The sequence below is a fragment of the Canis lupus genome, chromosome 24 (assembly GCF_003254725.2).
Source record: "Canis lupus dingo isolate Sandy chromosome 24, ASM325472v2, whole genome shotgun sequence".
NCBI lineage: Eukaryota > Metazoa > Chordata > Mammalia > Carnivora > Canidae > Canis > Canis lupus.
In genome coordinates, this window is record NC_064266.1 from 29,219,425 (window position 1) to 29,242,982 (window position 23,558).

A 23,558-nucleotide genomic window follows, 5' to 3' on the forward strand; every position below is an offset into this window, starting at 1 on the left:
GGGACATCACACATAAATGGAATGGTGAACACTCCCCTCTCCAAGCACTTCTTCCTAGCTTCCATGATGGCACCTCCTGGTTTCGCTCCAAATCAGGTATTTGCTCTGCAGAAACTTTATAAATTTTTTTTTCTCTGAGAAAAGTTTACTTATACTTCAGTCTTTAACAAAATTCTTCATAATGGGATGCTCTCTCAACTTGTTTTGAACCAAAAAGCACTTTTTGGAGAAAAGACATTACCCTGAAATGACCTCAGTCAAGCTAGTTTTGGACGATTATAAGTAGTCCCCTGACAAAATCAGTAAACAAGGAGGCAAAGAAATTTACCACAGACTTAGTAATTATTTCTCACAATCCCAACTATTACATACAAACAAGCCTCTTAAAGGTCATTTTCATAGCAAGGCAGCATTGAATTTTTTAGGTTTGGTAATGGTATATATTATATATATATATTTATATATATATACATATATATACACACACACACACATTTAGCAGTCTTTCAAAAAAACAAATATAAAATTATAGACAAGATTTGTGTCAAAATAATATGGAAGGGGTTAGTGCGTGGAGTTTACATAAAACGAAGTGGCCAACAGTTCATAATTGAAGCTCACTGATGAGTACAAGGATATTCACTATACTATCCTGTCTATATACATTTGAAATTTTCCATAAAGTTTTTAATGTAATACAGTAAGTAGTTATTATGCAGATCACTAATATATACCTATGGGAGGGGTGCCTGGGTGGCTCAGTCATTGAGCATCTACCTTTGGCTCAGGTCATGATCCCGGGGTCCCGAGATTGAGGCATTAGGCTCCCCACACGGAGCCTGCTTCTTCCTCTATGTCTCTGCCTCTCTCTTGTGTGTCTCTCATAAATGAATAAGTAAAATCCTTAAAATTTTTTTTTAAAAAATAGGGATGCCTGGGTGGCTCAGTGGTTTAGCGTCTGTCTTCGGCTCAGGGCATAATCCTGGAGTACCGAGATTGAGTCCCACATCATGGGACTCATGGAGCATGCTTGGAGCATGCTTCTCCCTCTGCCTATATCTCTGCCCTTCTCTCTCTGTGCCTCTCATGAGTAAATAAATAAAATCTTAAAAAAAAAGTATATATATACATACACACCTATGGGAGAAATGAAAAGAAAGCTGTTTTAATGTTACACAAAAGGTAATTATGCTTAAATGAAAATTTCTAGTAATGGCATCATATACTGATTTAAAAAGTATTCTCTCTTCAACAACACGAATGCGTCTCAGAAACATGCTGAATATAGACCATGGGTACATACTCCTTAGTTCCATTTATGTGAAATTCTAGAATAGGTAAAAACTACTCTGGTGATGGAAAGCATGTTTAATGATTGCCAGATAGGGGGCAGGGGAAACGGACTACAAAGGGGTACCAAGAAACTTCATGGAAATGTTCTCTATCTTGCTTGGGTAGAGGTTACATGAAAGCATACCTTCATCAAAGCTCACCAAACTTTACACTTAAAAATGTGTCTGTTTTTTTAAAAATATGTAAGTTATTGCTCAAACGGATTTTTCAAATGTACTCTCAAACAACTTAGCAGTGAAGGTGATATGCTTCCAGAAATTAGATGACTCAAAGTATCTCTAATGGTGACAACTATATAGAAATAAAAAATTCGTAGAGAGTTTAAACACAAGTTTATTACTGCAATGGTGAGAGTGGGAAAAATATTCATAAATTAATATACTGTTTCAAATAATATGTGATTTAAGGGCAGCCCGTGTGGCTCAGCGGTTTAATGCCACCTTTAGCCCAGGGTGTGATCCTGGAGACCCGGGATCGAGTCCCATGTGGGGCTCCCTGCATGGAGCCTTCTTCTCCTTCTGCCTGTGTCTCTGCCTCTCTCTCTCTGTGTCTCTCATGAATAAATAAATATTTTTTTAAAAATAATAATATGTGATTTAAAACATTGATATAACTAAATAAACTTATATTGGCCATTTCCATCATGTGTCTCTAAAGAGGCTTATAATTTAGTTGCAAAGATGCCATAAAACATCTGGAATGCTCCTACTGCAAAAACAAACACCTATCTGGAGTGTCCATTCTTCAGGCATATACATTTTCTCTCACTGAGCTGTACTCCACAGCTACCAACAGGTGTCTGTTGGCATTTCTTTTTTTCTTTTCTTTTTTTTTTTTTTTTTTTTGATGAGAGACAGAAACCTAGGCAGTGGGAGAAGCCGGCCTCCATGCAAGGAGCCCAATGCAGGACTGGATCCCAGAACTCCAGGATCTCGCCCTGAGCCAAAGGCAGATGCTCAACTGCTGAGCCACCCAGGCGTCCCTCTGTTGGCATTTCTTTAACCACAACTGGAGTGGGAACTTGATCTGATTAATCTCTGCTGTCTTACTCCTATAGAGGAACATCGGGAGAGTTTGTTGGGAGAAAGGAAGAGAAAGAAAAACAGGTCAGCCTGGGCTAGCAAGGGCTCTTCCTTTCTCTTTCTTCAGCGAAGCAATTACTGTATCCCTGCCACCTCCCTGAACAAAGTACACCTGGGGCCCACTCTATGAGCCCACCAGCAAAGGGGAAGCAGAGTCTGCAGAGAGTGGAGTCTTGGCAGTGGCTGAACAAGGACTGGTTTTGCCTTGGGTGATAGAAAACACAAGGCTCTGGAGGGGCTGAGAGTCCATCCTAGGTATGGAGGGAAGTAGAAAAAATATGACCTAAGAAGTATGAGCTCTGGGGCACCTGGGTGGCTCAGTCGGTTAAGTATCTGCCTTCAGCTCAGGTTATGATCTCAGAGTCCTCAGATGGAGCCCCCTATGGGCTCCCTGTTCAGCAGGGAGTCTGCCCCTCCCCACTGCTCATGCCTGCATGCTTTCACGGGCTTGCACTCTCTCTCAAATAAACTTAGGTCTTTAAAAAGAAAAGAAGGGCAGCCCGGGTGGCTCAGCGGTTTAGCGCCGCCTTCAGCCCAGGGTGTGATCCTGGAAACCCTCCCTGCATGGAGATGGAGCCTGCTTCTCCCTCTGCCTGTGTCTCCGCCCCTCTGTATGTGTCTCTCATGAATAAATAAATAAAATCTTAAAAAAAAAAAGAAAAGAAAAGAAGCCTGAGATCCAACAACTAAGTTGGAACCATAATATATATTGGGGCCAGAGGTCAAGAGCCTGAACTGTAGGTTGTAGGTGGACCTCAAGGTACACTGAGGTGAGTATTAAGTACCAGTTGTACACAGAGGTACAGGTTAGCCAGCTCAGACTCAGAGATGGGCTGGTCAGACACCTAACATAAACTACCAAGCAAAAATTTTTAAGAGCTGTTTTAAAGAAAAGGGATAATGTTTTATGCAACGAATCAAATCAGACTGTGAGTCTATATCTCTGCCTACTTTCAGTTTTGGAAGGGGCTTCACTGAGCTATGCTTTTACATTATACCTTCTATATTCATGTAAGGTCATTATAAGGAACAAATGAAAACAGTATCAGCATTTGCTGTTAATCTGTAGGGAACATTCTCCACTATTTCAGTCAAATAAGTGTCCATATGAGAAACTTCTTTTATAATTTAACCCCGGGAAAATTTTTCTCCCCTAAGGAATCAGTTACCAAAATAGAATTTTTGCTTTGGCTACCAGGAAGCTCAGCCACACATGATTCTCAGTAACAGCAGTCATGTTAACCTACACTTGCCATATTCTATTCCTCCTTATAGTAGCATATTCCAATTCTACAGTGCAGTATTTTTGCCCTTTGTTTTAAATACTCAACCTTTTCAAAGGACTGGAAAGGAATACATCTGAGGTGGGCACAGCGATGTGCCACTCAGATTCTCCTTCAAGGAAGCACTTGTTGCCCCAACTGCTAGGAGACCTGCCAGTCCTTAAAGAGCACCTCAGTTGCAGAGAGCCATGTGACTGAGGCTGTGTGTGCTCTTCTCAGGGCAGAGTGAAGTGGAACCACGAAGGCCCAGCCATTTCAAGCCAGCACCAGTCAACAGAGCTCTCTGGGGGCTGGCTGAGGCTATCACCAGGCCTCCATCACAGCTAAACTTCTCCCTGTGCCCCTTCCTATTTCCTTCTCTCTCTTCCACAGTGTTGATCCCAAAGGCACTCCCTAACAAACATTCTGCACACTAACCTCTGCCACAGAGTCTGCTTCCAAAAGAACCCAATCTGTGACAACATTTAACCAAATACAGATGGTCCTCGATTTAGGATAGTTTGACTCATGATTTTTCAGCTTACAACGGTGCAAAAATGATATGCATTCAGTAGAAACTGTACTTTGGATTTTGATCTTTTCTCGGCTAGCCATATGCAGTGCGATCGATCCTCTCTTGCGATGCTGGGCATCGGCCATGACTTGCAGTCAACCATGTAATCAAGAAAGTAAATAACCCATGCACTTATAACCACTCTGCACCCATACAACCATTCTGCTTTTCACTTTCACTACAGTATTCAGTAAATCACATGAGACATTCAACACTTTATTATGGAATAGGCTTTGTGTTAGATGATTTTGCCCACTGTAGGCAAATGTTAGTGTTTTGAGTACATTTAAGGTCAGGCTAGGCTAAGCTATGATGTTCAGTAGGTTACGCACAGCAAACGCATTTTCAACTTACTATATTTTCAACTTAGAATGGGTTTGCTGAGATGCAACCCCATCATAAGGCGAAAAAGATCTATAACTAAAAATAGAAAACACATCAGGTAGGTAGGGGTATTATGGAAAGGAGTGAAAATACACAACAAAATATTTCATACCTACATGAGAGGCCAACATAGCATTGACTCTGGAGCCAGGCTGCGTGGGTTTGAATCCCATCTCTGCCATCTCTCAGCTCTGTGTCCATAAATAAGCACCTCTCAATCTCTCTGTACGTCAGTTTTTTTATCTGTAGATTGGAAATAGTAAAAGTACTTATCTCATAATGCTGTAATAAGTAACCGAGCCAATGTGGGTAAAACAGTTATATAGGACTTAGTATAAGCCAAGTGCTGTTCTAAGTGTTTGGTAAATAAAGACCTATGAGGTCAGGCACACAGGGCCAAACGGGCATCTGAGCTGAGACCCTTACCCAGAATCCAGGCACACCTAGGTATGGTGTAGGCCGGGGCATGTTGAAGCAAGAGTGATGACAGAAATAGGCCCAAGCAGGGCTAGCCTGGGTGATGTCAGGGCGTGTGCCTTGTGTGGGTTCTGGGCTGCTCCCTCCAAGCCAGCGCAGCTGCACTCATTGCCAGTAACACCCACGTACCCATATATATGCTGAGCTGGGGGAAGCCCAAACCAGCCACACCCTCTGCATGCCCTGCTTTTCCTGAATCTCTTTTGGTGGAGGGAGGCACCTGAGGTCTGAGATGCTAGCTCAGAAGTCCCAGGAGGAAATGGGGCCTTGTTTTCTGATTAAGGGCCTGGCAGCAGACTGAAAACATGAGCTCCTGTTGACAGAGATTTCTGGAGCCCCTGGGGGCCTGGCCCTGGAGGCAAAAGCAAAAGCAAGGAAGCATGGTCCGTATGCTAGGAAGCTCTCAGAAGATGGAGAAACAGAGTTTTAAAAAGTTTATCACAGCCTGCAGGCTGCCCAAGTCAGCACAAGAAGCTCCAAGAGCACTGCAGCACTTAGGAGGGGGCATCCTGGACAAATGGACAAGATCAGATGAGCAGGGGGAGGCCCCACTCATTTCCCACTTACCCTCCTGGCTTCATCACCTGCCCTGCTTCCCCTTGCTCAGTAAACTCGAGCCTTCTTCTTATTCTTACACTCATTAAGCTCTTTCTGTCCTCAGGGCCTTTGTACATGTTGTTACCTCTGCCTGGAAAGTACTTTCCTCCAACCCATCTAATAATTCACCTGGCCATCTATTCACATCCAGTAGTAGACCTCTGCTGAGTCCTAGAGCCCTTCCTTTTCAACTAAGAGATCTAAAATAGGTGTCCCTCATGTTTTATCTCATAGGCCTCCGAGCTTTTCCTCCTTACCTACCATCACAACTGTCCATACATAACACTGTTTACTGGCTTAATGTCTGAATGCCTGGGGGGTTGGTTGGTTCTGGATTTCTTTTTTTTTTTCTCCCAAACCATGGTGTTAAAGCCCAGCACGGGGCAGCTCAGGAGCACCACCACCTTAAGCCCAAGGCAGTCCAAGCCCCACTCTAAGAGCACAAACACTCTGTGAAGCTCCCAGTCATGCTAGCCTCCGTGCCCACGGACTGCTGGCTGCCAGGATCTACTTAAGGCTCTCTTGCGAAGCAAAAAACGTGTGGAGTCAAGACAGACCTGGTTTCCAATTCCCACTTGTTACTTATGTGGCCTTGGGGCAAGATGCAGAACTTACCTGGATCTCAGGCTCTTCATCAGTACATCTGGGACAATAGCGCCTGATCAGAGGGTAATTATGAGGATCAGGTGTGATCACACTTGTAGGCCCTGTAGCGCCAGGCCAGGCGTTGGGTCAACTTTAGTGCCCTCCCCCTCCCACTTTAAAGGGTGGGCACTAGATGGCAGCCCATCTCAGCCAGTCCACCTCCCCTCAGGTGGGTGAAACCTACAAATTTTCCGTTTTGTGAGGGGTTTCTCAGCTTCTTAGGAGACACCCTTGAGGGCATCAAAACACAAACCCGCACAAGTTACCGCTGCCGCAAGACCAAGTCAGAGGCAGCCCCAGACACCATCACCACCCAGCTGGGTAGGTTGGCTGAGCACACACTCACATACTCACCAATTCCAGAAACCCGGCTCCTTCCCTGGCATCTGCCGGGCGCTCCGCTGGGCCTCCAGCCTCTGAAGTTGTCCTGCTCTGCCTGATTCAACATGGGTCAGGCCACAGGTGTCTTCAGTTGGTCTGTGACAGGGGCCGCTACATCACAGGGGCAAGCCGAGGGAATGGCTTCGGGAAGGCAGAGTGTGGATTATTCAAATAACCACTAAAAGGCCTTGTGGCTAGTGCATGGAGAGGTGAAGGGGAGGTGCTGAGAGACGGCGGGAGACAGAGAAAGGGGGCCCCAGGCCACTCAGGGCCGGCCGGGACGGGAGGGAGCACGGGCTTGGAGTGCAAAGGGAAGTCCTGGAGGCGGTGGGGCCGGAGGTGGCCGATGGGGATTTAATTTCTTTTTAAAAAAATTAAAGCATGGATAGTAGATGCAGGTAAGACCAGGGAGAGTAAAGAGTCTGGACGAGAGAAGATGCAAGTCAGGCGTGGTGGGTGGGGTGGCGAGGGCCAACGGTGGCGCGGCCAGGCCGGCCCGCGAGGTGGCTGGGAGCCGAGGCGGCGGCGGCGTCGAGGACACCTCCGAGGGGCTTGGCCCAAGCACGTTAGCAGACCGAGCGCCAGGCTCGGGGGGGGCGGGGGCAGTGCAGGGAGCGGGGCGCGCAGTCGGAGGGGGAGGGCGGAGGGCGGAGGGCGGAGGGCGGAGGGGAGTGGCGCCGCGGGGCAGCCCGGGGTGCCTGGTCTGGGAGTGAAGCCCTGGGGAGGTGGCGTCGCCTGAGCGCCCGGCTCCGGACCAGGCCAGCCGGAGAGAGGCTTCCGGGCCCGCGGGCAGCGGCCTGGGGGGAGGCGGGAGGAAAACACGCGGAGTGAGGCCGCGGAAACCCCTGCCAGAGGGGCGCGAGGAGGCGGGGCGTGAGGTGGCGCGGGCGGCGGGCGGCGGGCGGCGGGCGAGGAGCCGCGCAGGCGGAGGCCGCCGGGGGCCGCAGGTCTGAAGGCCCGACAGGCCGCGCTCAGGCCCGGGGGCCGCTCCGGAGGACGGGGCCGTCGAGCGCCCGCCACGCTCGCCGCAGGGGCGGGACGGACGAGGGTCCGGCGGTCGCAGGAGCGGCCTGCGGGGCAGCCCCGAGCGGCCCAAGGGGCGGGGCGGGGCAGGCCTGCTGTCCGTCAAAGCCCGCCAGCCAATCCGCAGGCTGCCCCGCCCCCGCCCCGCCCCGGAGAGGGTGCGCGGAGGGCCCGCCTCCGCCGCCGCCGCCGCCGCCGCCGCCGCTGCCCCCGCCGCCGCCGCCGCGGGTGTGAGGCGGCCCGGCCTGGCCTGGCTGGCTCCCTCCGCCGGGCAGCCGCCCAGGTAACCGGGCTCGGCCGGCGGGCCGGGGCGCTCTGCACCCTCACCTTTCCTCCCGGCCGCCGCGCGGGCAGCGGGCTGAGGGAGCGGCTGCGGCCGGGCCTGTGCGGGACAGCGGGCCGGGCGACCGCCCGTGCGTGTGCGACTGACTGACGGGCCGGCGCGGGGCTGCCGCCGCGTGACGGGGCCGGCCGGGGCGGCGTGAGGAGGGCGGCGGACGGAGCCGCGGGAGCGCGAGCGGCGGGCGCGCCCCCGCCGCCATTGCGCCCCGCGTCCCTGCCTGGGCCTGTCCGGGGGTCGCGGGGCGCAGGCGCGGCGGGAGGCGGGCGGGGGTCCTCTCCACGGGCGCGCGGGCGCCTTTGTTCCCGGCGCGCGGGCCGGGGCGGGGCCTGAGGAGCCGCCCCGCCCCCCGCCTCAGGCCCCGCCCCGTCTCCGCCCGCAGGAGCCGCCGCCGGGCCCGCTCGCGGGCCGCCTCAGCCGCCTCAGCCGCCTCAGCCGCCGCCGCCGCCGCCGCCGCCGCCTGCTCCCGCCGGCCGGGCCTCCGCCCCCAGCGCCGGAGCCATGGCGGGCGCCGCTTCCCCCTGCGCCAACGGCTGCGGGCCCGGCGCGCCCTCGGACGCCGAGGTGCTGCACCTCTGCCGCAGCCTCGAGGTGGGCACCGTCATGACTTTGTTCTACTCCAAGAAGTCGCAGCGGCCGGAGCGGAAGACCTTCCAGGTCAAGCTGGAGACGCGGCAGATCACGTGGAGCCGTGGCGCCGACAAGATCGAGGGGGCCAGTAAGTGCGCCCGCTCCCTGGGGCCCGCGCGAGTCCGCTCCCGCTCCCGCTCCCGCGCGCCCCGCCGCCTCTGGAGTGACTTGGGTGAACTTTGGGGCCCTCCCCCGCAGCCTCCGGGCCCCGCCCCCGCCCCGGCCCCGGTGGTCCCCGCGGGCGGGGGGCATCCGGGTCCTCCGTCACCTGACAGGACACCCCCTCCCCCAGCCCGGGGGGTGCTCCAGGCGCTGCGCCCGGAGGCCTAAGAATCCCAGCGGGTTGGGGCCGGCGGGGCAGGCGTCGGGGGTGCCCCCCCCCCCCCCCCCCCCGGCAGTGCTGGTGACTGGGGCGAGGGAAGCCCAGGCGGCGGCAGCCCACCCGGCCCCAGAATCGGGGGCCAGGCCGGACGGTCATCGCCCACCACCTCTTTTCCCCAGAAGAGTAGTCGTGGTGAAACTTTCTGGGCCCCCCGGGCTGGGCTCCATTTGCAAAGGAACCTTTGGGTTCCCTGAGTAGAATTTAGGCAGATGTTGGGGTAGGGCTGGCTTTGGGTCAGAGCCGGGCCTGCCCCCCCCCCCCTCCTCTCTCTCTCCCTCTCGGAGAGGGTGCAAGGTGGTCTTGTTTGGTTTGGAAAAGCCTGAGGGAAGGCAGCGGCTGCTTTTTCCCGCTGCTGCTTTTGTCTCGAAGCTGAATTTTAGAGGTCTGCGTGGGTGGGCCGACACTCAAAGCCAGGACCCGGACTCTTGGTAAAGAGGCCAGGCTTCTCTTACCCTTGGAAGCACATCCTCAAGAGCGTGGCCCAGAAAGGCCACCCTCCGTGCCTTAGAGTCAGGTACTTTCGAGAGTGTGCAGCCAATTTTGGGTCTAGCCCTTTGTGTCCTGCGTCCTGTGCTGCGTGGCCACGGGGAGCTGGGAGCGGCTACCTTTGGTTTCCTGCTGCTTGGCCTTCTCAGGCCTGAACTTGGCTGCTTTGGGACAGATCTCAGGAGAGGGAATTGGGGATTTTGAAAAAGCCCAGATCCTTTCAGTGTTACTACACTTAATGCATCCCTGTGCTGTGGCCGGGTGGGCACCCAGCTCTGCCCTCCATTCCCCCACCTTCAAGTGTGAGAGGTAGTGTGTCTGCAACCCTAGGTTGTGGGTTGCTTCCTGCAAGGACTCCCCCCAGAGACTCAGAACTAGGTCCATGTGGAGGAGGGGCGTCAGGAAGTGACACCCCCATGGGAAGGCCCTACAGACCTTGGGTATCGTGTACATGTGTGTAGATGGGTGAGGAGATTGGGAGGAAGGAAAGTCTTGTGGTGAAGCAGCCACCCTCAACTACAAACTCCAGATCTGATACAGCTGCTGAACTCAGAAATGGCAACTGCCTTCCGCTGTGCCTCCATCAGCCCTGCCAGCTATGGAGAGAAGATTTTAGTGATTCGAGAGACTGGATTCCAAAATTGTGGAATGATAGACACTGCAGAGAGCCAGATAGATAGTCCTGGGGACTTCACCCAGGCATCAAGACTTCCAGGCACAGCCTCTTCCTTGCTTTTATAGTGCTCCCTATGCTCTGCTCAGTTGGTGGCACTGACCAGAGGTTCCCCAGTAGAGATTTCCTGGGTAACAGACTGCACTTCAAACCATGCATGTGATCAGCAGGCAGTACGTGCAGCTCTGTGGTTGAAGACAAGGCTGGATTTGAAGCCCATTGATTAGTTGTGGGCCACTTGCTTATCTAGCTAGTTACTTATTTTCTCTGAGCTTAGTTTCCTTATCTATAGAGTAGGAATGGTAAAATATATGCTATATATGGTTGCTCTGGAGATTAAATGAGAATTGGTGTAAAACATGTAGCACAGTGCTTGATACATTGTAAATGTTTAATAAGTGTGAGCTGTTTTTAATAATAACAATAGAAGTAAAAGAGTGTGACTGCCCTCCTCCATCCTGGACTATGAATGTTGAGGGAGGTGGACTATGGCTGTAGGAGAGCATGAGGGTATAGGGAGGGAGGAGGATGGGAACCAAGTTCACATTTCACTTAAAGGGAGGAAATGGTTTTGTTTTGCTTTAACTCCTCTCCTCACCCACCCACCTATCATACGTAGAATAGTACATGACAGTAAAATCATGGAGTAAATCTAGAGAGATTTGCACATCTGACTCTCGGGTGTGACTTGACTTATTTGTAAGTTGGGGCCTGAACAGAGGGATGTGGGGAAGAGTGAGTCTAGTCCGTGGTGTCTCAGGTCTTTGGGGGTTGGTGACAGGAATGCAGGGGATCCTATGGCCCCCAGCTCCCAGGGTAGGTCAGCTAGAGAAATACAGATTCAGTGATCTCATCAGCTGCAAGTGTAGGCAAAGAATATAGGAGCCTTGGCCCTTTGATTTTGGAGGCCCAGGTTGAAGGAGTCTGAGTAAAAATGCTAGTAGATGCTTGTGTAGGGTTCACACATTGTAAATGGAGCTTCTCACTGAAGCTCGCCCACTTCTGCCCATTCGTGGTATACTTTGTTGGTGACTTCTGATCCTTGCAGCCCCCCTACCCTACCCCCCCCCCCCACAGGCTCTGAGGAAGGTTGGGCTGCCAGCTGTGTCCCCTACCATCTGGCCTTTTCCTGCTGACTCTGCCAGGGTTCCATGTAGTGCTTGTAGTCTGGCCAAGGAGAGAGAGGCACTGTGGACCTGCAGGAGGGATGCTGTGGTTCAAGGAAATGCGCAGCACTCAACGTGTCAGACCTCATTCTGACCTAACCCCATCCCTTCTCACTTTATCGCTTGTGAAGTGGGGCTGGCACTTGCTGATTTCTAGGATGGTAGTTTGGCTTAAAAGAGGGGTGGGGAAGTGCTTTGGTACTAGTTGTCCTGGTGATGTGACAGGAACCAGGTTGATGTTTGGCTTTTTATGTTGCAGATACTGACTTAAGTGAATACAAAGCAATTACTTCCTGTTCACTGCTACAGAGACTTTTCGGCATATTTTCTTGGCTAATCTTCACAAGGGTCCTGGAGGTAGGGGGCTGTGTCTGCCATGGGATCATAGTACCAGTATGTGACAGCCTCAACTGGACCCAGCTCCCCAGTCATTGACTGGCCATCCCAAGAGGACTCTCAGCTCCAGGGTTGTGCTGCCCCTGGGCCTCAGGCCACATGCCTAGTTGTCTCTGTTGCTCCTCTAAGGAGAAATTTTTGTGCCTGGACCTGCATTATAGACCCTTAGCCTCTCTAGGTTCTGGCTCTACACTTTTCCTTCTGATGCCTTTCTGGGGTGAGTAGATTCAGTCAAAAGTCATTGTGGGCATCATGGCCTAGGTGGAGGCTCCATGGAGGGCTCTGAGTGACAGCCATGCTCATCACTGAGGACTTTTGAAGGCTCACACTTTCCTCTTTGATCCTTCCCTACTCTTCTAGATGCTGGGCCCCCTTAGGTGGTGAATGAAAACCAGGTCCTTCCCCTCAAGGAAACTAAAACAGACAATAATTCCTAGTCGTACCTTTGATGGGGTGGGGAGGTACTGGTGGCAGAAGAGCGCAAACTGCCCAGACAAGACAGTCAGGCTCAGAAGGTGATGTTGGGGCCAGTTGTCTGGGGCTTGACCTCTGTGGCTGTCAGGCTGATGAGGAGACAGATTGTGAAGCCTGCTCTGCCGCCTGGGCCTGAGGTCCCTGAGGCAGGCAGGCGGGTGTCGCAGGGGTTTTCTTTGTACTGGCTGATTGCTCCCAGTGGGAAAGGGGCAAAAACACGTGTCCGGATCTGCAAAGCTAGCCATCCCTGCCTGTGTGTTTCCTGTCTGACTATAGTTTTTCCAGGGGAAGTCAGACCTCCTAGTGTTTCCTCAACACCCAAGCCTTGCTCCAGTGTGTGGGTTTCCAGACCAGCTCTGCCAGTGCACCCCCTCCAGCTGGGGCACTCTTTCCTGTGAACCTGCGAAAGGAGCCTGTTGCACAGATGACTAGAGAAGCTGAGCACACCCAATGTTGCCCCCCCACCACACACACACACACACACCTCCAGCTGAGGAGAGTCCCAGAGAAGTGGGGGTGCATTGGAGGAGGGGAATGTTCTTGCATACCTTGTGGAGTGCTTTGTTCAGGGAAGCATGGTGCCCATGCTTTCCTCTGCAGGGGGCGGGGTGGGGTGGTGTCCTTGAGAACAGTATAGTAACAGGTGACCAGACTCTAGGCAGAGCCAAGGATAAAGAATGGCTGTGAGCAGTTTAGGTAATTGACCCACAGTAACTGGAGATTTGTGCCTAGAGTCAGTCTGACTTGGGTTCAAGACAATGTGTGTGTGTTTGTGTGTCTGTGTATGTGTGTATACTGGCCAGAGATCTTGGCCACTAACCTTGTTTTGTGTAGTTTCTTGAAATGAGGGGCATTTATTTGTTCCATAAATACTGTTTGAACACCCCTATTTGCCCAGTGCTAGGCACTAAAGGTGAATAAGACATGGACTGTGCCCTTGAGGAACTCCCACATTCTTGGAAGAGACAGAATTGGGAACATATAATTATAACCATGTGTGTGGTATGTACCATAATAAAGGTCTATACCAAGAGCCCTGTGAGTGCATAGTAGTGAGCTGTCTTAGTGAGCTGTGGTTGAGAGGAGAGAGCCAGGTCAGGCTTCAGAGCTGCTGGGGGGCACGGGGGGAATTGCGGGGTGACTTGTGAGCTGTTCCTTGACTGATTGAGGAACTTGCCTGTGCCCAGGTTGAACATGGGGGATCCCTGTGCAGGTTCAGGTATGTATTTAGTGCGGTAGAGGTAAGGCTGGGGCTCGTTGGGAGCAGTTTAGGGAAGGCCACAGGGTGCCATGCTCTTGGGTTATACTCTATTCTGTCAGCAGAGGCTCAAGGAGGGCTGTCTTGCATTTTATCTGGGAGAGGGTGAGGGAAACCAGTAAAGCCACTGCAGTTTGCAGGAGAGAGCTGATGAGCAGGGGCAAGACTTCCTCTCAGGCAGGGCAGGGATGCAGCAGAGGTGGAGGGTGGGTCCTGAGAGATGAGCCAGTGGAGCACAGTAGTTTAGCATTTGGGTTCTGAACTCAGACTGAGTAGGTTGTGCCACTTAACTTGCTTTGTGATCTTGAGTGTGTGATTTTCTCTCTGAGCTCTTTGTCTACAAAAAGGGGGTATAGTAACAGTTTGTCTCATAAGGGTTTTTTGAAGATTGAGGAAAATCTTCATAGAGTGCTTCACATGGAGTATGGTGTGTTGGGAGCTCTGACAGAGGAGGATGAAGATTAAGTTCCCCAGGAGGACCCAGTAGTGAAGGGAGCCCATGTACCTGTCACATTGAGGGGCTGGAGCCTGGCCACCAAGCCTTTGATTGGGAGATGAAGAGGCCCACCCACTTTCTCACTCCAAGCTCTCAGCAGCCCCGCTGTTGTCAGGGGGCTCGTTCCAGCTGCTGACTTTTCAAGGTGACACAGCAGCTGGCTGAAAGCAGCTGCTATGGTATCATATTGGCCTATTTCCCCGTGTCTTGCCCTGATAAATGCTATCTGAGCACATTGGTTAAAGACCCCTCTCTTCTAGGACATGCTTTAATGCCATCACCTCAGTATGATAAGACCAGTCTCTGCCTCTCCTGTCACTGTTTGTATCACTCTTCATTAACTCATGGCACCTCTTCCCATTCTGTAATCTTTCCTCTGATGTGGTTTCAAAGAGGTCAGAGATGGATAAGTTGGAGGAAGTGAGACCTACCTAATGTTGCAAACGCCTGATAGGAGGGGATGGGAGACTTTTCCTCCCGGTCTCTACTCCCTTAGAACTGGAGAAGTCAGTGGGGACTCGGAGGAGAGTCTGGGGAGAAATGAGGATGAGAGAGGAGGAGGGGAATGTGCTGGTGCTCCGTGCAGAATGCTTTGTTCAGAGAAGCATGGTCCCCGTGCTTCCCTGGAGGGAACTCAGAGCAATATGGTAACAGATGATAAGACTAGGCAGAGCCAAGGTGATGAGTGGCCTCAAGCAGCTGTTGGTAATTGGGCTCCATATGACTGAAAATTTGTGGCGAGGGTCAGATTTGGGTTCGAGTCTCAGCTCTTCTTGGGACGTTGGATGAGTAACTTTAACCTATCTGGAACTGATTTTCAGCTATAAAAGTAATTTCTTCCTCACAGAGCTGTATATTAAAATAGTGAAATGAGGTCGTATAGGACAGTAAGAGATTTCATATGAAAGTGCTCTCTGCACAGCATTTCGCACTCATGGGCAGTTAATAAGTATTTGTTTACTTTGCTTTCACCTTAGCTAACTACAGAGCTCCAGTTTTTTTTTTTTCCTTCTTTTTTTAAAATATTTTATTTATTTTTTCATGAGATACAGAGAGAAAGAGAGGCAGAGACACAGGCAGAGGGAGAAGCAGGCTCCCCGTGGGGAGCCCGGTGCAGGACTCGATCCCAGGACCCCAGATCATGACCCAGGCCAAAGGCAGATGCTCAATCACTGAGCCACCCAGGCATCCCCAGAACTCCAGTTCTTTGCACCACCAGGTGTGGCCACTGGTGGCTCTTCTGACAGTCTGGGCTAGAAGTCTGTTTCCTGCTTGTTTTCTTTGTTCCCTCCGAGTCTGTGCACAGAGGGCTGGGGCATGAGGAAAATCCGATATTTCTCCTAGTGCAGTAGAGTTCATGGAACATATTCTCATCTGTGGTGTTGAGTGCTGCCACAGCTCCATGAATCAAGGGAGGGCAAAAATGGTTAGCCGTCTCTTACAGATGAGAAACCAAGGTTCCCCCGGGTAAGGTCACACAAGTTTATGGCAATGCTGGGATCAGAGCCTAGGATCTCTGATTCCCACTACAATATTTGGGTTATTTTTCTACTCTTGAGAAAATGACAAGAAGATAGGACCAGCATGTTTTTTTTATGTGGACAGAGTGATCTGATCTCCACTCTGCCTTCTGGCCCAGTGTGCTGTTTGACTAGCCCAGGCTTCTGTCTGTGGACAAACTGGACCTAGACTCTGCCTCTAGGTTATCTGCTGCCTTCATCTTACCTGACACTCCCATCAAGAAGCTTTCCCACACTCTTGCTGGGGGTGAAGGCAGCAGGTGATCTGAGGTAGGGGGACAGAAGAGCCCTGCTCTGACTTGTTACTGTTCATGATGATGACTGCACCTGAGCCTCTGCAGGGACCTGGAGACCTGGGGCGCCATGCTCATGGTACTCTGAGAAGGGCCTCTCCAGGATCCTTGATGACAAGTTCAGGTGCATACATTCATCCATCGTGTTGCTTCATTTGCCTGTATTTACTGTGGGTGTGCTTCTGTGTGTTGGGCCTGGTAAGCTGGACATGAGAACTGCAACCTCTGGCTTGTTCAAGTGGTAGTAGGCCTGTGCCCCGGTGTGCTTTATCACTGTAACTACTCTTTCCTTGAAACAATAAAGAACTCCCAAACCCCAACCTTCTTGGGTCTTTTGTGGCACACTGAACAGACTAGACACCGCTGTGCTTCCCTGGCTTTGGACTCTGGCATTTGTTGACATGCCAGGCACCACAGAGTCCAGTAATAAATATAAAGATTAAGATAGGTATAGCCAGAAAAGACAGCAGCAGCCAGACAGAAAAAGTATTTACAGGGCCTGGAGAGTGCCATGGAGAAAACCAACCAGAAGCTGTTCTGTCAGGAGAGGTGAGGATGTGCTCTGATAATGAGCAACCCCAGATCTCTCAGTTGCAGACAACAGCTGAGGCTCATTTTTCACTTATACTACATGTGTGTGACCATGACAAGCCACTCCACTTATTCCTAGAGAATGGCCTTAGTGGCTCTGAGTCAGACTCCTGGTGCAGGGCCTAAACACTCGACAAACTAGGCTGGAGAGGGCTTCGGACAACAGAGGCTGGGGAGACCTTCATTTCCATGGCTTGGTGTGGGCAGTGGCGTGGGTGGCTATGCTATTGTGGCAGATAGACTGCTGCCTTCGTATCTGGGCTCTCTGCAATAGGTACCTTTGTGTTTAGGCTTAAGGTATGCTAGCTGTGCCTCTGCCTAATTGTCATCTCCCTGCTGTGCCCCACCTTGAGCTGCTCCTGAGCCTACTTTGTGACAGTCACAGCTCTCTTGCTGTCACCCCTGAGGTAGAGCCTCTCATTGCCTCCTCACAGCATTCTTAGAGCTCTTTGGCTAGATAATGCTGCTGTCTTCACAGGGAGCCTCAGGAGAGGTAGAGAACTATGGGAGAGGGGGCCTTCTGTGGATACTCTGGAGTTGAGGGAAGAGGCATTGGGGACGTGGTTGCTTTGGGGAGTCTGTGGTCCCAGGAGATGGGGCTCTGAGAGTCTCTGCTTGCTATCCTCACTTAGTTCTTAACATTCTCCCTCCTCTCCTTGTAACACTAGTTCCTTTCGAGGTGGTGCTTGGCTAGCCTTTAAGAGGCTGCAGTGGCTGTATGCCCAGGCACAAGTACTAGCTCTCTCCCCCACTCATCACCTCCTAGGAACCGGGCCCATCCTGGGGGAAGCAGGGAGGGCTCCTTTTTATAGCCACATGTAGGCTTTGTGTATAGGCTCTGCTGCTTCCTTCCGGGCCCTTCCCGGTGTTGGCGGGTGGCCCTGGCTTCAGCAGGACTCAGGATGCAGAATAAATGGGCGGGGCTTTCTCTTGCAGAAGACTGGCATCTCCATTTCTGAGCCCCTGCCTGGCACAGAGGAGCCTGGGGTTAGCAAGGTAGAAAAGGAGGTGGCTTGATCTTTGATCCTGGGAGGCTTGCAATCTAGAACATGCAGAAAACCATGAAAGCCGGGAGCCAGCAGGAGACAGCTGTGCCTGAAGTACTGTAGAACCTAAGGGTCCAGACACAATCAGCTTCCTCTCTGTCGCAGCCCATCCTGCCCTTGTGGCGTCCCTCCTCCTGCTGCCTGGCAAGCCAGCATTGGTTAGAGAATCTGTACAAAGGCTGTGAGGTGCCTGGGAGCAAGGCGTGGGCATGGTGAAGAGTGGGTGGTCTGACGGAAGCTCCAAGCCCTGGCAGTGAACACTGATGAGATTGGTGAGGGGCTGGGCCACAGCAAGTTTGACCACTTGTTTGTGTGAGATCTAATTCTAACTCAGTAGGGGTGGGCTGTTCACTTTGGGGTTAGCTTCCTGTTTTCTTGGACACCTGGGGATATGGCTGAGCTGAAATGTCCTGAGGGAAGTACTCGTTTAAGGGATGCCTCCAGGTCACAGTGTCCTTGGTTTAGCCTTGTCCTTGGCGGGAGTAGGGCATTGACCACACTGGGCCTTTGGCTGTTAAGCTATGGGTGTGTGGTGGGTGAATTCTAACCCCATGGGACTGAGTGACTTCAGCCTCAAGGCCCCAGGAATGCGGGCCGAGTTCATAGAGTGACTATGGGAAGGAGAAGAGGAGGTGGCCACAGGTCCCAAAGGCTTTTCAGCCTGCTGGGGGCAGGAAGTCAGCTGGGGCGCAGGGGCTCTGGAGACCTCTTACCCCCATTCCACCTGATGGCCCTCCCCTGTTAGGAGGCAGCTCTTCTCTTTCTACCCTAGTTATTCTACCCAAAGCAGCCTTAGAAACACTGAGCGCACACACACACACACACACACACACACACACACACACACACAAAAGAAAAAAGAAAGAAAGAAACACTGAGCACATCTACCAAGGAGGTTAGAAAGGGAAATGTAGGGACGCCTGGGTGGCTTAGTGGTTGGGTGTCTGCTTTTGGCTCAGGGCTTGATCCTGAGAGCTGGGATCAAGTCCCACATCAGGCTCCTCCTGGGGGGCCTGCTTCTCCCTCTGCCTGTGTCTCCGCCTCTGTCTCTCTCACGAATAAATAAATAAAATCTTAAAAAAAAAAAAAGGGTAATGTATGTCACTTTGTCAAGGATTTTACTCGGGGCCTCTTGAGGCTGACAGTGAAATACAGAGAACATCCCCTCTAATGACAATGGAACACCTGGTGCCTGTACCATTTCCATAAGGATGTCCTGGTCCCTGGCCTGAGAATTGGCCCATACTGGAAGGATGAAGCTCTGCAGGCTAGAGTGGGAGGCAACAAGGAGCTTATTGGGGGAGGTGAGGCCAGAAACTGTCTTAAGAGGGTAGAATGGAAATTTACCCTCTAAATTTAATTTTAGGAAATTAAAATCAGGAAGGAGAAGTCCCAAGGTAGTCATTCTTCTTGACAGGGGAGGCAGCTTCGAAGAATCCTAGCTGGGCTTCCTGGGGAGGCAGTGAGTTCCCAGTCACCTTGGAGTGAGGTCATCAAGCAACAGGGCCTTGCCTCCCCAGGAAGCAAAAGGAGGACAAGTAAAGTGCCTTGGCTTGGGCTGGTGTGGCCAGATGCTGAAGGGTGGTTGGGCCCAGCAGCTCTGTAATGGGAAAGGCCTAGTGGGGTGTGCAGAAGAGGGTGTCTGGGTGACCACACCTTGCCCTCATGACTTCCTTCATTGCTTAGCAGGTCTCCAACCTCCTGGTCAAAGTTGACTCTGCTGGGAGGTTAAGGGCTGGTGTCACCCCCATGCACCTCCACCATCTCCCTCCTACCTCCTGCCTCTAAGATGGAGCAGGGTGTGTGGTGGTGGTAACTCGGAAACTGAAGAGGCGGGGAGCCAGGGCTGGCCTGGGGCTTCCCAAGGAGCTCTGCAGAGGAGGCCTCTACTGTCCCCTCCCTGTTCTCCCACTTTAGCCCCTGTTCCTTAGATCTTCAGTCAGAGGCCCCTATTTTTTCCTTGGGGGAGGGAGACCCCAGATTTTTCTATCTTCTAATGTATTCCATTTCCTGCTATTCCCTGAGTGGGACCTTAAAGCTGACCAGGCATGGCCCTTGCCCTCAAGGAGCTCACACTCCTTTGGAGAAGATTGTCATTCAGACAGCCTTAAAATACACACAGGGTTCCCACTCATTTAAATGCTTAGTAAACATGGTCATGACAAAGTCAGTAGTAGGGGGCTCGTCCAAGGATTAGATTGGAGATGGTGAGAGAAAAGGAGATGCTAAAGGATGGTTCTTAAGTTTCCTGTTTATAACTTGGGGGTGATGCTGTTAGCTGACCCAAGAAGTATGGCAGGAGGCCTGGGTTTTGGTGAGAGAGTATTAAAGAGTGTGTTTGAGGGAATCTGTTTGGTTTGTTTGGTTTAAGGGATTGACTTTGAGGTGTTGTTGAGGCGAGCAGGTGGAGGTGTCAAGTAGGCAGTTGGACTGACGGAGCTGAAGCTTAGAGGTGAGTACTGGTTGTTAAGAGGAGGCACTGAAATCTGTTGGCGTTGTCGACTGACTGGGAGGAGGTAGAGCATTGGGAAAGGAGAGGACCTTGGCCTCGGCCTTGACAAAGGCCAGCATGTAATGCAGATAGGCCTGAAGCCCAAGAAGAAGAGGGAAACCAGAAGAAGTCATGAGAGAAGCCAAGAGCAGAGCTTCAAGGAGGAGGGAGGGTATGGTTGACCATGTGGATTGCTCTCGGGGTTAGGAAAGAGGATGGAAAAGTGACTTCCATTCAGTGTTCTTATTCCCCACCTGCCCTAAATATATTGTGTGGGTGTTGGTGGTGGGGAGACACACATTTCATTAGACTTTTGAGATCCTGGACACTTCTAGGAACTGGCCCTCTACCTGTCCTTAGCTGGGGCCCTGGTACACACAAGATATCTAGAAAATACTTGGGCAACAGCAGCCTTTGGTGGAGGCAGAGGTCAGGGTGCACAGGATCCCTGCCCTGGGGGGCTGACCCACGAACTGCCTGGGGGGGTTACATAGGCCTGTGCAGCAAAGCTGGGGCCAGCCCCTGTCTGTACTCCAGCTTTCCCCTGCTGTGGCATCAAAGGCCGGGGTGGGCTCACTGTCCCTCTCCCTCTTCCATGAAGCTGAATACCCTCCCCCCACCCCCCAGCCCAACCACTCCAGTGATTCCTTGGCTTCCACGATCCCCTCTGCCTGACATGTGGGTCAGCCCTCCAGACCAGCCTTCTGCAGATCAATCTGAGAAATCCCAAGGAGCGCAGTTCACTTTCTCTGTGCTCCAGCACCACAGACATCTCCCTGTTGTTCCATCTTTGCACGACCTCATAGTTATCTACTTCCCCATCTGTTTCCTCCACCAGCCAGGGGCTTTTCTGAAGGGCAGGAACTCAAGTGCCTTATTGATCTCTGTTTACCCAGGACCCAACCCAGGGCCTGACATCAAGGAGATAGGTGCCTGGTATGTGTTTGAGTAGATGATGGAATGAATGAACAAGCATAATAGGCAACTGCTCAACTCTCTTCCGGTTTTGCATTCTCTGGGTGGGGCCTCCTTTCCCTTCCTTCCTTTGGGGCCTGGGCATGCTGTTCCCACCTCTGAAATGGGTGGGATTAGTCTAGTGTCATAGGCAAGACTGCCTGGGTAGTGTGAAGGCTCTGGGGCCATGCAGAGGGTCCCAGTTCTGCCATGAATCACCATGTGACTGGGTCAAGACCCTTTGGAGCCTCCATTTTCTCATTGCTCCAAAGAGGAGATTCATCTAGAATCTAGACTCTAGATGAGTCATGTGCTGGCAAGGATCCTTTACAGCTGTAACCTGAAGCAGTTAGTATATACAGGTTCAAGGTCCCATGTAGGAGGACCCTGCAGACCTCCATCCAGCTGTCTGAATGACTTTTTCCTGTTTATCAAGGTGGGAGAAGGCCCAGATGCTGGGTCAGGCCTGGCTGTTCTTCTCAGTCAGGTGCTGAGGGAGAAGTGACTGAGGAAACCCCAGTCAGAGAGGGAGATGCTGAGCTCTGCCCTGGTACACCCTGGACTCCCAGGGTTTAGCCAGATTTTCCTTGTGTACACCATGGGAAGGGGCTGTGGCCTCTCTCCTCTGCTGCTACACAGGAATAGGAAGGAGATAAGTCCCATCCTCACCTTTTCTTTGTTGCATAACCCTCTGACCCCAAGTCTCTCTGCTAGGAACCTTGTCTGTAAAATGGAGGTAGGTAGCTACCCACCCTCCACTTTTGACTTTCTCTGGTGAGATCTGGGAGCTGCTTCTGTTTCTGTTGGAAGGGAGGGAGGGGGAAGGTCATAGTCTCAGAACAGAGAGGGAAATGGACAGTGGGGAGTGTGTGCGTGGGTTGGGGGGTCTCTCATTCCTTCCAGAGGCCTCGGGTAGCATAGGAACCACTGGCGCATCCGATGCCACTGCTTCCAGCTGTGCTAGGTTCTTTTCCCACCTGTGTCTAGGTTCTGTCCTTGTTTCTCCTTGGGTTACTGCCTCCTTTCCCTTCACAGGTCTGAGGGCTCTATAAAAGCTGTATCTTCTAGTTGGTACAGCTACTCTGGGGACAGAGCCCCTTTGTTTTTGGCTCCCTCTGAAGGGGGCTCTGGGGTGCAGTGTCTGCCCTACCCTTGGGGCACCGTGCAGGAACCTGTGTGTAGGGGTGGCAGGGGTAGGGGGCGAGGAATTGGCCACAGAATATCACTTCCCCATGTGGCTTTCTTTCTCCAGTTGGCATCCTCTGAGTGAGAAGGCTCAGCTCCATTTGTGCTCCCTCACCCTGGGTGTGTAGTCTTTGGATGTTGAAAGGTAGCTGACTTGAGGGGTGGGGCAGCTGGGAATGGTGCATCTGTTTACCCCAGGCTATTTGGAGAGGGTAATGATGAGAGAGCATTTTGGGGGAAGACTTTTTAAGATTTTATTTTTAAGTAATCTATACACTCAGTGTGGGGTTCAAACTCATAACTCCAAGATCAGGAGTCACATGCTCTACTCACTGAACCAAGTGCCCCATTTGGGGGAAGATTTGCACACCTCTCCTGACCCCTGGGACTTGCTCTTCTAAATCTCCTGGTGGCCTTGCCTTAGAGCCAAACAGAGCAAGGGTGCTCAGGGAGCAGTGCCTTTTCTGCTCCTCAAAGCTTCATTAACTTCCGTGGTTCCCACCAGCTGCAGAAACATACGTGTGGGACTTCCAATGTTTCCAGATTGTCCTGGCTCTCAGAGGCCATGCCCCCCGCCCGCAACTACGACTGGTCCTTCTTTTTCCTGTCTCCATAGTAGACCTCACCAGCTTCTGCATTTGCATATTTGTTGTAGCTCCTCTGCCTTTGTTGCCCCCATTGTACCACCTCTTCCAGGAAGCCATCCCTGATACCATCTTTGAGAATTTGTGGCCTTTGCTGCCTTTGTTAGATAATGAACTCTGCAATCTTAACTCATGTGTTCATTCCTATTCCTTAGCACTCTGTATACATTTTGAGGCCTCCCCAGGATCTGGCTTTGGGGAATGAAGAGAAGAGTCCAATGTAGTTTCTTCCTTTAGGAGCTAGCTCACAGGCCAATGACCTAGATACCTGGCAGCACTAGACAATGTGACAAGATTGGTGGAACACCAGGTATACCACTGGCCTGGGCCTGACAGAGACTTACATGAGAAGATAGGCCTGGCAGGTGTAGAGGCTTGGAGGGAGTAGGGTAGGCTGAGAGCTGAGGGGCTGGGGTCCTTGCAGCTCGTTGCCTTGATTGGACCTGGCCCCTTTTGAGGAGGAATAGGCTTTCCCTACCTTCTCCCAATGTGCTCTGCGGGGCTGGGCACACAGACATGGAGAGGATCTTGGGGGTTCATATCTCGGGATTTGGGGTAATGAAAACCTCCAGAGGGGAAGGGATCTCTCCAGGTAACATTCACTTAGCTCTTTCAAGCTCTCTAGTTTAAAAAAACAAACAAAAAGAACCCTTCATGTTTACCATGAGTTGAAATTTTTTTAAGTTGCCAAATGTACATACATGTATTTCTGTATGGGTAATTTCTATTGCAGTTTACATCAATTAGTTTACATA

At 51.6% G+C, this 23,558-nt stretch overlaps 1 protein-coding gene across 4 annotated transcripts in view; it reads left to right on the forward strand.

The window, feature by feature from the left end:
* Positions 1 to 8,548: 8,548 nt before the first annotated feature.
* The window catches only part of PLCG1 (phospholipase C gamma 1), a 36,336-nt gene continuing 21,326 nt past the window's right edge, over positions 8,549 to 23,558 (forward strand). The window contains exon 1 of one of the 4 annotated variants that reach the window (XM_049100302.1): positions 8,549 to 8,836. In XM_049100302.1, the coding sequence (XP_048956259.1) occupies positions 8,620 to 8,836 (217 nt within the window). In that variant the 5' untranslated portion in view covers positions 8,549 to 8,619. The remainder of the gene's footprint in view (positions 8,837 to 23,558) is intronic. The other 3 variants (XM_049100301.1, XM_025470074.3, XM_025470073.3) reach the window with 3 other exon arrangements.